General features: G+C 46.6%; 1 protein-coding gene across 1 annotated transcript in view; it reads left to right on the forward strand.

Annotated features, from left to right (window-relative positions):
- LOC146198279 (ATP-binding cassette sub-family A member 17-like) overlaps window positions 1–14,524 on the forward strand; it is a 40,201-nt gene that overhangs the window by 5,300 nt on the left and 20,377 nt on the right. Inside the window, exons 2-4 of the mRNA XM_084591875.1 lie at window positions 232–387; window positions 4,463–4,673; window positions 13,438–13,693. Of these exons, the coding sequence (XP_084448001.1) occupies window positions 232–387; window positions 4,463–4,673; window positions 13,438–13,693 (623 nt within the window). The remainder of the gene's footprint in view (window positions 1–231; window positions 388–4,462; window positions 4,674–13,437; window positions 13,694–14,524) is intronic.

Raw genomic sequence — 14,524 nt, forward strand, 5'->3', positions numbered from 1 at the left:
GGCACGCTACTGCAGACCACGATGTCGAGAACACGGGAAAGCTTACCACCGGTGCGCAGAACGCTCTAATATGAATTTTCTGGGGGAGTGCGATATAAGCGTACATTATGATTAACTCCTGTGCCGCAAATTGCACCTAGTCCCTCCCGGAACTGCTCTCAACACCTTGTGCACACACGTGCAAGGTTACTCAGTCAAGTTCTTTTCATGTTTTGTTTTTTTTTTTTTCAGCTGAAAGGCATCGACAGAACTGCATTGCAAGCGTGCGTGATTCAGACGCTCAAAGATGTACACCTGGACGAAAAGGCCAATTGCACAACCTCAGTCCTCTCAGGTGGCATGAAGAAACGCCTCAGCGTCGGTATAGCCACAATATCCAAGCCGAAGGTGGGTGCCCCAAGTAGAGTGAACCTCGCCGCTTGACGATCAGTTTCTGAGGGCAAGCGAAAGCGAAGCTTGCTCTCGTTTGATGCTTAAGGCTGTTGCCAAAAGAGCTTAACATATAGTAAAAAAAAATATTGGCGACAGGCCGCTAATAGGCATAATGTGTCGAGATGGTAAATTACAAAATAAAACGGTTAGAATCGCCGCAACCGCTCTTACGAGCTGCTGCTCGTTTTCATTTATTTTTAATTGGTTTAAGCCTGGCAAAGCTTTTGCTGGTCCGGGCTCCCCCTCAATTTTTTTTTGTTTTTTTTTTCTTCTCAGTTCGAGGGAACGAATAATAAAAAAAAAAAATGGCACGTTCGATGCTGCACATTGGCTGCTGAAACCAAACTTGTATTCGGCGCAGATCGTTTGTTCCCCTTGCCATCTTCTTGTAGAAGCGCATCCACAAAGCTATTTTGCGACCCAGCAATCTCAAAGGTTACTCCAGCTAAATCGGCTGCGTTGAGCTCTCTACATCCTTCTCGGCCCACCGCATATAAGTGATGGCCTTAGTGACCATATCTACCCTATGCTAACAAACTTCTTTGTCGAAAAATGAGCCTCTAATCTACACGTTCATTACCATGTCATTACCGTCATTACCATGCACCACAACATTGCATTTAAGTGTGTATTAAATACGACTTCCTGTGAAATCGGTGAAATTGGGTTCAGGATATAAGATCATCTAAAGCTGTAGCATTTATTTTGCTTATATTTGAGCGGATCGCGTTATGTGGCGTTATGTTCTGCGCTTTCTTTTAACGCGCGCCCCAGATGCCGACCGCGTCGGCGGGAGGCATGCCTGAAGTCGCTATCTTGCAGTGACTTGCCCCCGCCTTTCCGCGGCGGCAACGCTTCGACTGACGCGCTTGTGGGTTCCGAGTCGTGGTATGGCACCGAGCAAAGTAATAGCTGTGCACAATATTCTAAGTTGGTATGCTCGTACAAATTTTACTGATAGGGCATTAAACTCCCTTTCTAATGTCATCGTCACGATAATCGCTTTATCGTCAAAAACCAGGCGCTGCGTCAGAATAAGGCGGATTTAAAATTGGACCTTTTACATGACGAATTCATGCGCCAACAACTGAGTGACAGCTTGAAATCTAAAAGTAAGGAGTTGAGTAATACCAGTAAAATATATGAAACATTTTTTGTACACTGCAGCATTGGTACTACTATGTCAAACTTGCGTGCGCTACTCCTGCAAGAACGGTTTCTACACAAACCGCCTGGAAGCATGGACCTTGTTAGTAAATTGTCATTGTTTCAGTGCCAAACGTACTGCCGTTGTTACATTTTAATTATCTACGCCATGAAAGAAGAAGCTCTGCTCTCAATTTTCCAATTTCCGCTATATTTCAGTGTGCTTGCACGAAAGTTCTAGTAGGCGACGCATTTATTTTTCTGTCAGATCAAGTGTGCATATATTCCGCCTTCTGCCAGTTCAATTCACTACAAATTTGTAACAAATCTATGAGCGTTTCTAACTAGGTTCTGTTCCTCGCCGCTTTAAAGGTAATTTTCTGCCCTTGTTTACATGAATTTTAATACAAATATTTAAAATAAGGGGACTAATTTTGAATTTGTTTGAAGTCAAAGGTTTGATGCAAGCCCTTCTGGTAGCTATAATTGATGACAAAAAATAAAAGGCACGGATAAAGGTGAAATGATGATTCGGTCTCCACACCAGATCCTTGTTCGCAAGTCTCCCACACGGCAGCCTTGCGAACCAGCAGAGTCTTCTTGTGGGAGCCCGAACTTCCTTTTATCTTCCTTCTGGTGAAATATATTTTATGCTTCGTGACTCCCGAATTATCCTTTCAGAAGGAAAATGCTGATGTTACAGATGTGCCCACGGTTTTACAATTTCTTCTGTGCAATTACATGCATTCAGCATGTGCCAGAGAGTGCATGTTTTATTTGTAATATACTTGATCTTTATATGCCACATCTAAGTTTTCATAAAATAAAGAATCAAATGTTTGTTAAGTCGTGCCTCTTATGCTTCTTGCGCTATCTAAGGCATACGTCCGGCTGAGCGTCAGGTTTTAGGGGCTTTCAGTTACATGCTGAGGATCAGCAAGAGCTAGGATTTCGTCGTAGCTGCTAAAGAGGAAGTGAACCTAGATGTTTTCTAAGGCTGCAGCACAGCATCTAGCATTTTTCGAAAATCTATGACAGGATATGTACCTCAAACGCACCGCACTATGTTATAACAGTACTTTGCACACATCTCCATCGCTGGTGCGGCAGCTGCATCGGTCGGAGAACTCAGAAGGCTTCAGGTACAAGAGACTACAGAAAGCTACAGTACTATCTGTTTGTCCCCTGCGTAGCGTGTGCCGCGCACGCAGCTGCGGCAGGCGCTCCGTAGCATTTATAAGGGCGTGCGAGCAAGGCCCCGATGTAAGAATACACGTGACGCCATTATTTCCGATGAGCAGTAGTTTCAAGCGCAGCCACCAGGTGCACAATTTCAAGAGAAAAACAAGGGAGAAAGCGCTTTCCACAGACTTGTGGAAAAAGCTATGCGGTTTTGGTCAACTTAAAAATGCCAGATTTCATCGCAATGCAAAAGTCGGCCACTTAAGATCTCATGCAGTGTCCGGCGTTTAAGCATTTTGCTCGCTGTCGGCATGGTTGACATATGGCCGTGCATAATTGGCCTATCTTTTATACAAAATTTCAGCCACGATCGCGGGACCTAGCCGTAGGGCTGTAACCGGACCGTGCCGGCAGCCGCAATGTCACATGGAGAACCGTGAGAAACAAAATGCCAAATTCCTACGGAAATCAGTTCCGCCAACAAAAATGCATATTTCGTGTTAACAACCCCGTTCACTCGCTTTGATGGTCGCTCTCTCAGCAGCACGTAGCCAGCGGAAGACATACATTTCGTTAAGGTATATTCATAAAAACCCTGCACCCTCGGGCAAAGCGTCACGTGACACTCCGCCTCCGCTTCTTGGGGCCTGGCTACCTTGGGTTCTGAAAAAGCGGCGCGTTTCTGTAATCCGCGTATTTCCATTCTTTCGCTCTGATTTTACAGGTTGCGTAAGGCTGATTAGGCATGCGCCGCATTAGGCAGGACCACGGCCTTTCGCCATGCTATATTATACGTTGCCCATCGATCGTGGGAGCCAAGCGTTAATCTTTCAGAGCAGAACTTTGACGTCATCTGACTCCTGGTTTGTAGCAGTCCTCAAGACAATGGTCCTTTGTACGAATACATAACCAGCATTCACAGGACGAACCAATATTCCCCTGACCAGGCGTCACGTGATGTCCCACTTTGGCACCATGAAGGGAGCACCTGGTTCGCATTCTGAGAAAGACCCCGTGCATCGGTTATTCGCTCATCTTTACTTGCTTACCTTCATTTTGCATAAGGCGATAAGTAGACCAGACATGCGCACAATCTTTTCCCAGGCTAGGCTTAGCAATATTGCCTACTAAGCGCGAACCTCACGACGCGGAAGTGTGATGTCACATCACACCTGGCTTGCGGTGTTTCGATCGGTCTCGTGCATTCACCTGTACCACAGGCAGTGGAGCACTAGAGAATTGGAAAATGTGCTGTGTTGTCGACACTTATCTCCATTTACCTTGAACCGCTGTTCTTGCAGTTGCGTTGTCGCTTTATGTTGAATCGCCGCAGTGACAGCGAGATTAAAAAAAAAACAGCGAAGGACGACATTGAAGTAGATATGACGTTATTTTATAGTTGACCACGAAAGGGGCTTTTTACATTTTACGAAACATGTCAATCGGGTGCGGCTATAGAATAGGCTGGTAACGGTATTCTTTTACTCAAAGTAGCAAACGCCAAACTTGATGTTCTTATATGTGGACTGATGCAGTACGAAGTTTTTTGTCTTTGGCATGCTAACCACGATTTCGAATATATGTCTCGTCAAGCCCTATCCATGGTCGTTGCTGTGCATTAAGTGAGCAAGCATGTTTGCATAACGATTCACGGTTTTAAGCATGGTTGTAAGCTTCCTCAGCAATCCGTGGTGGCATGTAGGTGGTGGTTCTGGATGAGCCGACGGCAGGCCTCGACCCTGAGACACGCCGCGACATCTGGGAGTTGTTCCTGTCGCTGCGGCGCGAGAGCACGCTGCTAATAGCGACGCACGACATGGCCGAAGCTGACGCATTGGGCGACCGTGTTGCCGTCATGTCACAAGGCACCGTACAGTGCTGCGGCTCGCCGGCATTCCTCAAGAAGGCGTATGGTGAGCTGGGGCTTCCTGAAGCCGTGTTAGCAATCTCCTGCACTCCTCTCTAGCGCAGAAAACATTTAGCGAATCCTGCAGAGAAATTCCCTTTATGCCGGTGTGGTTGTGACACGAAGTAGAAGCGATGTAAATGTGCTAGATTACACGTAGACCGTGTCGAGTGATCTTACTCCACCGAAGTGCTTGACGATTACCTTGCCACCCATAACCGCATTCCGGTTGACTTGGTTTGGTTCATGGGGTTTAACGTCCCAAAGCGACTCAGGCTATGAGCGAAGCCGTAGTTGAGGGCTCCGAAAATGTTGACCACCTGGGGTTGTTTAACAGTGCACTGGCACCACACAACTTCTGGACACTTCCATCGAAAAACTGCCCCGCGGCCGGGATTCGATCCCGCATCTTTGGATACAGCAGTCCAGCACCGTAACCACTGCACCACGACGGCGGGTGATCGCATTTTGAATTGAGTGACTTGAAGACGCGAAATTGTAAGTGACACTATATTATAATTTCAAGTGTGTCCACCACGCACCGTCGACCAGCTTCACAACGATTGCACCCGTCACACCGTACAAAGCATCGTCTTCCTGCCCCGCATGTCGCTGGCGTCTGTCGACGACAGCCGACGGTGCTGTATTCGAACAGCCGCCGAGTATTAAGTGGGTATGATAGGGTAAATAGACCACAAAATCTACTTTCGACTTGTTGCTAAAAAATAATGCGTAGTGTGCGGAGCGAACTTCAGCAAAAGCAAGTGTGGAAGAGCGCTCCATGCCATTTAAATATGTCGTCAAATACCGTGAATATTGTATCAAAAAGAGCACACACAATCGTTTGTTATGTGCTGTTTTGCTTCGTTTTTTTTTTCGCGTCTGTAATAGTTCTTGGAAACAAATTTGTAGATCCCCGAAATCTACAATAAGTACTTTCTTCTGGGCGAGGTGGTTCATATTAGCAAATGGAAATAAACCTGCGCAATAAGCAGAAAAAGAAAGAGGCTTGAGAGGCGCTCTGTTCGCTCCTCACGCCTCTTTCTTCTTCTACTTATTGTGCAAGTTTATTTCCTTTTGTTTCAAAATGTATTTGTTGGTAAGCAATTTGTTAGTATGAGTTGCAAATGTTTCCATTCGGGACAAATATTAGGGGTAGCTGCTTATAAGGGAGCGCCATCTTCGTGCGAGCAAACTGTATACCGGCGGTAAGCGTGATTCTGAGGTATATTCTTACGCAAATAGCCTCACAACTGCTGTTCTATAATGAAACAAAGCAACAGCTTCCGATGTTATTATGGGACCTTGTAAGTACGCGTTTCCTTGACTGGCAGAATGCAGAATAGCAATATATAAATGAAACAACTGAACTGCTGCACTATCTTGTAATATTTTTTAAGATCGACACCGTAAAAGTTTCCGGCTGTGGCGCTGTGACTTCCTACAGTATAAATACTGAGGAATTCAGTACTATAGTAAGAAGGAAGCACCAAATTCTGTTCTGTAAATAGTTGTCATGACATCAAGTGTTCTTTGCAAAATTTCTCTTCGGCAAGAGCCCGATAAAGAAACACATGTTAATTCTCGTGATGCCTTTTAACCTCTGCGGAAATGTAAAGTTGCAATTTTGTTGAAAGGCCACTTTCGAATTTCTTTAACTTTCATGATTTTTTCTACTGAGAAAACTCTGATCCGACTACAGTGAATTTTATCCGGACTATACTGTAGTCTTTTTTAAGCATAGCCTGAACCGAAACCTCCATAAACAGTTGTGTTAAAGGCGCGAAGAAAATTATTAGAGTTTACGCTTACGAATCGCAATAGATTTTTTTTTTTTTTTTGTCTAAGGTTCGAGTGCTCATAAATTCCAGAAAAGGGCGAATGCGGGCTGGTTGGTACATTTTGAAGAAGGGAATAAAACAGCGCGGGGCAAGAGGGAAAAGTGACAAAACAAACACATTCGCTGACTAGCAACCAAACTGTTTATTGCTACAGTTGAGGCAGCATATAAATAGTTTCTTATAAATTTATAAATTCCTTATAGTCTATAAATCTTATAAATTCTTTCTTCGGTTTAGTTTCAAACCACTAACAAGTGAAATTCGCGTGCAAAGCTTAAATGGAATACTAATTTCTCCGACCCACAAAATATACATTTAGAAGTGGATGGGACGGTGCCGCTTGGACCATTCTCGGCCCAGACGTCAGTTCCAGACAGTTACGGAATGTCACTGAGTGAATGAGATTGTAGGAAGTAGAAGGCTGGATGTATTTTACATTTAAATCGGAGAAAAGATGATACTTGACTCGTCCGCTTTCTCATTATGGCGTTCATGTTCCTAATAGAATTCCTGAACGGTAGGCGAGGGGGAAGTGTCTTGAAATACTTTCGCGCTCTTTCACACATACGTGCTCTCGTGGACACGCTCCCTGCAAGATCTTGAATGAGAAAGAAGAGGTCGCGTGCGCAGCCCACGCGTGGACGCATCAGACCCGACATGTCGCATCGCGACTCGAGGGGGAAGCCTTCTCGGAGATTGTCCTTATGTTCCCCTCGGTGGGAATGCCGAGAGTCGCCATCAAAGGAAGGATGGTCTCAAGGTGCTCGGCATGTGCAGATACATGGGAAATTGATCCTTCCCGGTGAAGATTAAACTCCGTCCGCTGGGACTAAATCAAGCCCTGTCGATGACGGGTCAAGTGAAAAACTGGTAATGAGAGCGTAACCTTAGGTGGCGAACGGTTCGAAACTCAGCTGCTCCTGTTTCAAGGGCGCTGTCTAAAAATGAAGAAAGTGTTCAACATGGCTAAGTATAAGTAGACAAAGTGAAAGCGCGTGAATGCTCCATAGATGTCTCGGACCTCAAGGACACCACAGCCGGGTGTAGACGAGATGAAGATGTCGAAGGCTCAGAAGTGCAAGGTGCCGGGGTAGTTGGTACTGCATAATGAAATAAAACAGCGCAAGGAATGGGACAAAACACGGAGAGAAAGAAACACGGACACGTGTGTTGATTTCTGGCCAATGTATCTCTTCCCACAGGATACGGGCAGAGAGTAGACGACGCCGGTTTTGCAGGGGACGAGTTGTTCCGAATATGTCTGCCCACACCCAATGGCGATCAGAGGTTTGTTTACCTTCGGGCAGAGGGCGGAAAGCTTGTTTGGCGCTGAAAAGACAACGCCAACCCCTGAACGTTTCGCGACTTTTTTGGGGTGGTGGCTGACCTCATGGATGTAGGACATTACGACCACTCTGCTGTGCTCCCTGTTAGGCGCAGCCTGCGCGTCATGTCGTCCTTGTTTCTTGGCGACGGAACTGGCCACGGACACCAGTACATTCAGGGGATATCCGGCGGTTGACAGGCGCTCGACCGGGTTGCTAAAGCTATCCTGGAAATGATGTTCACAGGACTTCTGAAGCGCATTTTTAAAACAAAGTCTTACTATCCCTCTGCTAACGAGTTTTGCATGGGCGGACATATAAGAAGAGATCTTTTACCCTTGGGCTGATGGAATCAGCAGGTATGCTTGTTGGAGAAATGCAGTTGCAAGCCCAGAAATCTGAGTGTTCATGCGGCGTTTCATGCGTCAAAGCCAGAGGAATGCATTGGCCAATTACATGGAAAGAATTTCGGATACCGTTTGGTTAAATGCTTCGTGGCTGCAATTCAAAAGGACGAGATAGTCATCCACGTAACGAAAGGTTTTTACTACGCTCGTATCAGCGATCCTGTCATTCAACATCCTGTCGTATCTAGCAAGAAAGAGTTCGCTTAGAATAGCTGCTACGCAAGAGCCTATGCAGACAATTCAGATAAAGTCGTAGAAAATCACAAATGGAAAGGCAGGTGCCTCAGCATTAGGCTTCAAGAGCACAGAAACAATGTTATAGTATTGCTATTTCCGGGCACCTCGCCATGCATTGCAAAAAGTGTAAACGTAAGGATGATGATCCCGATGAAACCTGTTACCCAGATTTCAATCGCTGCACAATTCTTGGTAGAGGACGAGATAGGATATCCAGGGAAATCACAGCTTTCGAAATCCACAGCGCAAAGGAACAATGTGTGAGTACACCCTCCCTGTGCTTGTCGCAAAAAGAATTGGAATTTCTGAGAGGCAGGGTAAATGTTTAAATTTTTTCATAAATGCCCCTCTCTGCTATTTTTTGTTAATCACCTTGTGCCGCAATTTTAGTCCCGTGTTTTCACCGTTATATTTTAATGCCTTTACTTGCCTTTTTTCGCTACGTGTATATCTGTTTTTATCGGTTTTACTTTCCGTCCCGGCTTCTTACACCGTGGTTTTTATCGCTTTTAGTCGTTTCGGCCTTCACATGTTTTTTTATCGTTTTTACTCATTGTGCGGGATCCCCTTGGCTACACTGGGGGGGTAAAGGGTAAGAGGGGGACTGAAAGGCTGTGGCACTGTGTCGCAACGTTGTATATTTGTGGAGACATGTACCGGTACGAATAAGGTTTGTCAGGTGTGTGGTGTAGGAGTGAAGCAGCAGAAGAATAATCGTGCGCCGCCCGCTCCGTGGACCACACGTGCGAAGAAGCAGCTGTGCTATGTAGAAGAAGCGAATCAGCAGCAGAAGAAGATGGCGGAAAAAAGCGAGTGGAAGCAAAGTCGCTAGTTGTGCGGCTGAAGGGGGATACAAGGTCAAACTGGAGCGTACGCGAAATGCGCCGCAGCTGGTCCAGTGAAGGTTGCGCTTCAATAATAGTTGGTTCACAGGAAGGGAAAATAGCAGTATCTCTCACATTTATTTCTGTGGATACCTGAACCGCGCCGTAAGGAAAGGGAGGAAGGTGAGAGTGAAAGTGGATAGAGAGAAAGAGGAGCCGTAGTGGAGGGCTACGGAGTAATTTCGACCACCTGAGGATCTTTACGGGCTCTGACATCGCACAGCACACGGACGCCTCTTCGTTTCGCCTCCATCGAAACGCAGTCGCCGCGGTCGGGTTCGAACATTGCGCTTCAAAAGATTCGCATTTTGCCTGGCTGACTGGCGTCCTTACCTTCTGTTGCACCACAGCTAGGTTCGGGGTCACAACATGTATCGACCAAATGTCTTAGTCTTCGCAAAAACTTTGAGAATACTGCAGAGACTGCATTGGAGAAATTAGAAAGCCGGAGTACTGGGGTTCGACCCCGACAGCAGGCGGCTGCATTTCCATTAAGGCAAAACGCAAAGGCGTCCGTGTGCTGTGCGATATCAGTGTGTGTTAAAGATCCCCAGGTAGTCGAAATTACACCGTAACCATCCACTAGGGCACCTCTTTACACTCCCTCCCTTCCTGTACAGCGCGGATCAGGTGGTGTTGTTGCGACTGTAGGAAGAAGGAAAGGAAAACGCATAGGCCTGCTACTGGCTCTGTAGCTGAGCCACCAAGCTGCCTCGCGCGGACAGTGGAGAAAATAGAGAAGAAAGGAAGAAAGAGAAGAAGAGGAAAAAAGAAAGACGCGAGTCGCAACAGGCGTCATCCGCCACCGAGGTGGTGTCGGGTGCAATGACGACCTACAACGGGTACAACCACCAGTAGCAGGCTAGCCCTCGCCGCAAACGGCACGTGCCTACCATTCCCAGCACCCACCAGGGCCAGGAGCAGCCGAGAGCACTGCATAATCTGCGGTGGAGAAATGCGAAAGCCTGAGCGTTGCTGCTGCACACGATACATCGCGTTTCCTTTATCCAACACAACCAGCGTTCCGTTGAACCTTCACCTGCGTTATATAATCGGTTTGCTGGAAAGGTGAGGAGCAGTATTTGTCACGCGTAATCCCGCTGCTATCATCCTCACGGTAGACCAGAAAAATGATGATGCGCGTTTAACGGTCCCGGGCATGGCACAGTTGGTTAAAGTGCTCGGCTGGGGATTCGAGGGATGGAAGTGCAATTCCCAGTGAAGAGAGGAGTTTTATTCTTTTGATGACGGTCACCAGAAATATTGACAAGTGGAATCCAGCGGTATCCCGCGGAATCTGTATGCTGTGTTGTGCGGCGTTCGAAGAAGCGCAAAAATGAAAGGCGCAGCACGGACGCCTGGTTCGGACATCGTTTGATACCACTCGCAAGTGCGACTAGCGGTTCGCTAATACGCACATCCCCCCTCCCCCTTCAAAACCTAATTTTGACCGTTTTCGACCCCGAAGACCATTGGAGCAACTCCTCCATCAAATTGAGAGTAGATTTAGATTAGCAATTTCTCGCGTACGCGAATCCAACTAATCATAGATATCGCGCTAGTCTCTTTGCCACCATTTATTGGCTCATAATTTTAGCAGTCATTAATTGTCGTCGGTGCGAATCTCTCACACAAGCTGGATCTCTACTCGACTAGCTATTATGTGCTCTATATTCTACCGAATCGTTTGCCACCACTCTAAACCCTCTGCACAAAACGGACGGGTCACAATTCCGACTGAAATGGCGGCTTAAGTGGCCCAATCTGAGCACTAATCCGGGTGGCATATAAATAGCGGAGTGGCATAATAGGGGGTAATTGTTGGTCCGGCGGTCACGTGCTTGACAAAAATGGCGGCTGTAAGTGGCCCAAATCTGCACCCGTCATGGAGGCATAAATATACTGGGTGTTTCAGCGAAAGTTAACCAAATTTTTTAGAACAAACTGACACTGATTACAGCTAGGATTCTTCTTTTGTCATAGTTGGACTGTGGACGTTAGCAGCCACCATAATATCGGAAAAAAGCCTCAGTTTTTAAATTAAATAAGACAAATGCTAAAATTATCTAAACTGTTTGATTTAGGAGGCCCATTGCATACGCAGGAGATGCTTCCATATACCCTAATAACATTGTTCAATACGACTATAAAAAAAATAATAGTGCAGACAGCATGGAGCTGAATTTCGCATGTCTCCGCACCTACAAACCGAAACTGAGCGGCCAAAAAGCGCATGTGACGTTTATGACTCTGCTTTTCGTTTCTATAACGCGGCTGACGTCGGCCACGCGCGGGAATTGAGCAGGCATATCGCGACCGGTTACAGCGCTTCGTTCAGCGCGTCCCGAGTGTCAACGTCACAACAAAGCGAGCGGTGTCCCTGGTTGGGTGATTAGCCGGCTCGGCGCAAAAAAAAAAAACCTATGTATAAGTGCGCAGTCGTTTGCGCCTGTAGCGTAGCAAAGTCCTTTCTCTTGATGCGTTTTTGATTGATATCAATTTTCAGCAACACATTGGTCCGGTTTCTTTTGAAAGGGATGTCGTAGGTTTCGAACACAAATTCCAGGTGAGGCCAAAAGCGCTTTTGCGCAGTGCGATTCAGCCATTTTTTTTTACAGCTGGGCGCGAAAGCAACATGATGTTGCCACCTCCTCCGATTCCGTAGTTAGTGGCAACATCCTGTCCCGGCGTTTCGACCAATCAGATGACTCGAGTTCACGTGAGATAGCGACACTTCGATAACGACGCGAACTCACACTTGCCGTAGGGGAACTGGAGCGATGGTGTACCGCCCAAACTCATACTTGCCGGAGAAAGATACAGTGCCTTTTCTATCCTGTAAACCAATTATAATTATATGTAGCACTGCAACGAACGCCGATAAGAGGCAAACGATGAGAGGCAAATGATGATTGGTTTGGTTTGGTTTGTGGTGTTTAACGTCCCAAAGCGACTCAGGCTATGAGAGAAGCCACATTGGAGGACGCCGGAAATTTTGACCACCTGGGGTTCTTTAACGTGCGCTGACATCGCATAGCACACGGGCGCCTTGCTTTTCGCCTCCATCGAAAAGTGGCCGCCGAGGCCGGGCTTGGGAACAGTAGTCGAGCGCCGTAACCACTGCGCCACCACGAGAGGAAGGGTAGGCTTTTCGCCATTCTCCTTTTAAGAGACGTAGAGACCCTCTAATTTCTTGGTTCCACCTTCCTTTCTGTTCCCGTTAAGAATTGTGAAAGATTACTGGCGCCTTTCCTTTCTTATAAATCAAGTTACATATTGATTGATTGAATGTCCTTTATTGAATAGGAAGGCTCATGGCCATGGATGGGGATAAAGGGGAGTAGACATAATCATTGTTTGTTGGAGTTGCTTTTGGCGGAAAGAAGACCCAGTGTCTCACTTCTGAGCGGACTGTTTCTCTATGAGGTACATATCTGCGTAAAAGTGGAGACCACGCGATTTGACAAACTGAATACCGGTGTTTTCTGCCGGTATAGAGGCTATTCTCAAGATTAGAATATATAAGGTACGCGTCTTTATTCGTTTGTCTGCTTGCCCGAGTACTTTTGTCAGGCGCGCATTTTTATACAGAAAAACGGCAGTTCAGGTGTCCGCAGAAACCAGTGTGACAGATACTGCGCCTTTCCCTTCCTGTGAAACAATTATTATTATTATGGCAGCAGACCATATGGACAGTCCACTTTTGCGCAGCACTGTACATGTCCGCGGATCGAATCCCTTTCGCAAACTAACCTCCACCTTGACTAGCAGATGGATGCTAAATGGGTAGCGAAATGGTATGACACCCCTGAATTCTGTTAAGTCACATATTTTTTTATACCAAATCTTCCACACCTTATCCCAGACACTGTTTTCTAAGTTGTGGGATATACAGGAGAACAGTGGAATCACCTATCTGTTACGCTCCATACGTCTTGTCGTTGCTGATAACCATCGCTGACGATACAGGTCTTCTCTGCAAACCTCCGCCCTGCCTTGCTTTTAAACGTGGGTAGAAGTGGGCAGCGCAAAGTAATGAGCCCGCGCCAATGCCATCGGTTCTCTTTCTGTGCGCAGGCGCCGGCTATCAGGTGCACATCAGCCGAAAGCCTTCTGTAGCTTTCCAGCTGTACGACATCATGCACATCATCAAGGGCACGGTTCCTGAGGCCGAGTTGCGGCGCCACCGAAAAAAAGACGTCACCGTCGTCCTGCACGTTCTCGACTGCACCGGTTTCGACAACATGTTCGCTCAGCTGGAAGCCCAGAGCGACGCGCTCGGCATCGACAGTATCGGTGTCACTGTCTCAACCATTCAAGACGTGTTCGTCAAGTGAGATGGACAATTCGAAACGCTGCTAGAATTGAAGCAGAAACTCTCTGAAGTTCAGATACCGAATGGTTTTAACGAGACAGTGTTAAGGGTCCCATTCTGCAGAGATGCCAGCCCCGGCGTTGTTATTAGCATAGTGAGCGAAGAATCAGGAGCATGCTCCTTCTGACTAGTGGTAGGATGTGTAAGGGTAGCTGCGGACGGAAACCATTAAATCTCGTAAGCTTTTGCTACGGATAATAAGTTAGAACATGGTCATGGGAACAGCAGTGATTTCTTGAAGTCAGCGGATCTTGCGACTACAAATTGACTATATAATTGCTGATAAAAGCAGCATTCCTTGGGGTCATTATGGGACATAATTTAAGGTCACTATTCCAAAAGTATTAATTGTCCATTTTCTATTTCATCTGGATGTCAGCATGACGGCAGCATCAGACAAATGCAGCTAGCGGCCAGTCAAAGAAATTGCAGGATAGTAGCCCCCGCCGTCGACAACAGTAATCGCCCCTCCCCGCACATACCCAGAAACCGGTGGATCAGTCAGGTAGGCAATTCTTAAACCAGATTGTCTAGTAGTGAACGCTTGAACGCTTCACTTTGTCGCCCAACAAAAGTAGCCAAGGGCAGAGTAAATGGATCGGAAATGGATAAAGGATCCTTAAGAATAGAATCACAGTGCAGGTGTGCGAACTCTTGCAGTAGCTGCTCAAGCACTAAACAGTATATGAATGATCAGCTGACCCAACAAATGTAGCACGATTAGCACTGCTCCTAAACATGACATAAAACGGCCACATTCGTTTGCTTTCATTGCTCAGACTGTTATGG

Source organism: Amblyomma maculatum, chromosome 2, assembly GCF_055883805.1.
Source record: "Amblyomma maculatum isolate TAMU_Amacu chromosome 2, ASM5588380v1, whole genome shotgun sequence".
NCBI classification, from domain to species: domain Eukaryota; kingdom Metazoa; phylum Arthropoda; class Arachnida; order Ixodida; family Ixodidae; genus Amblyomma; species Amblyomma maculatum.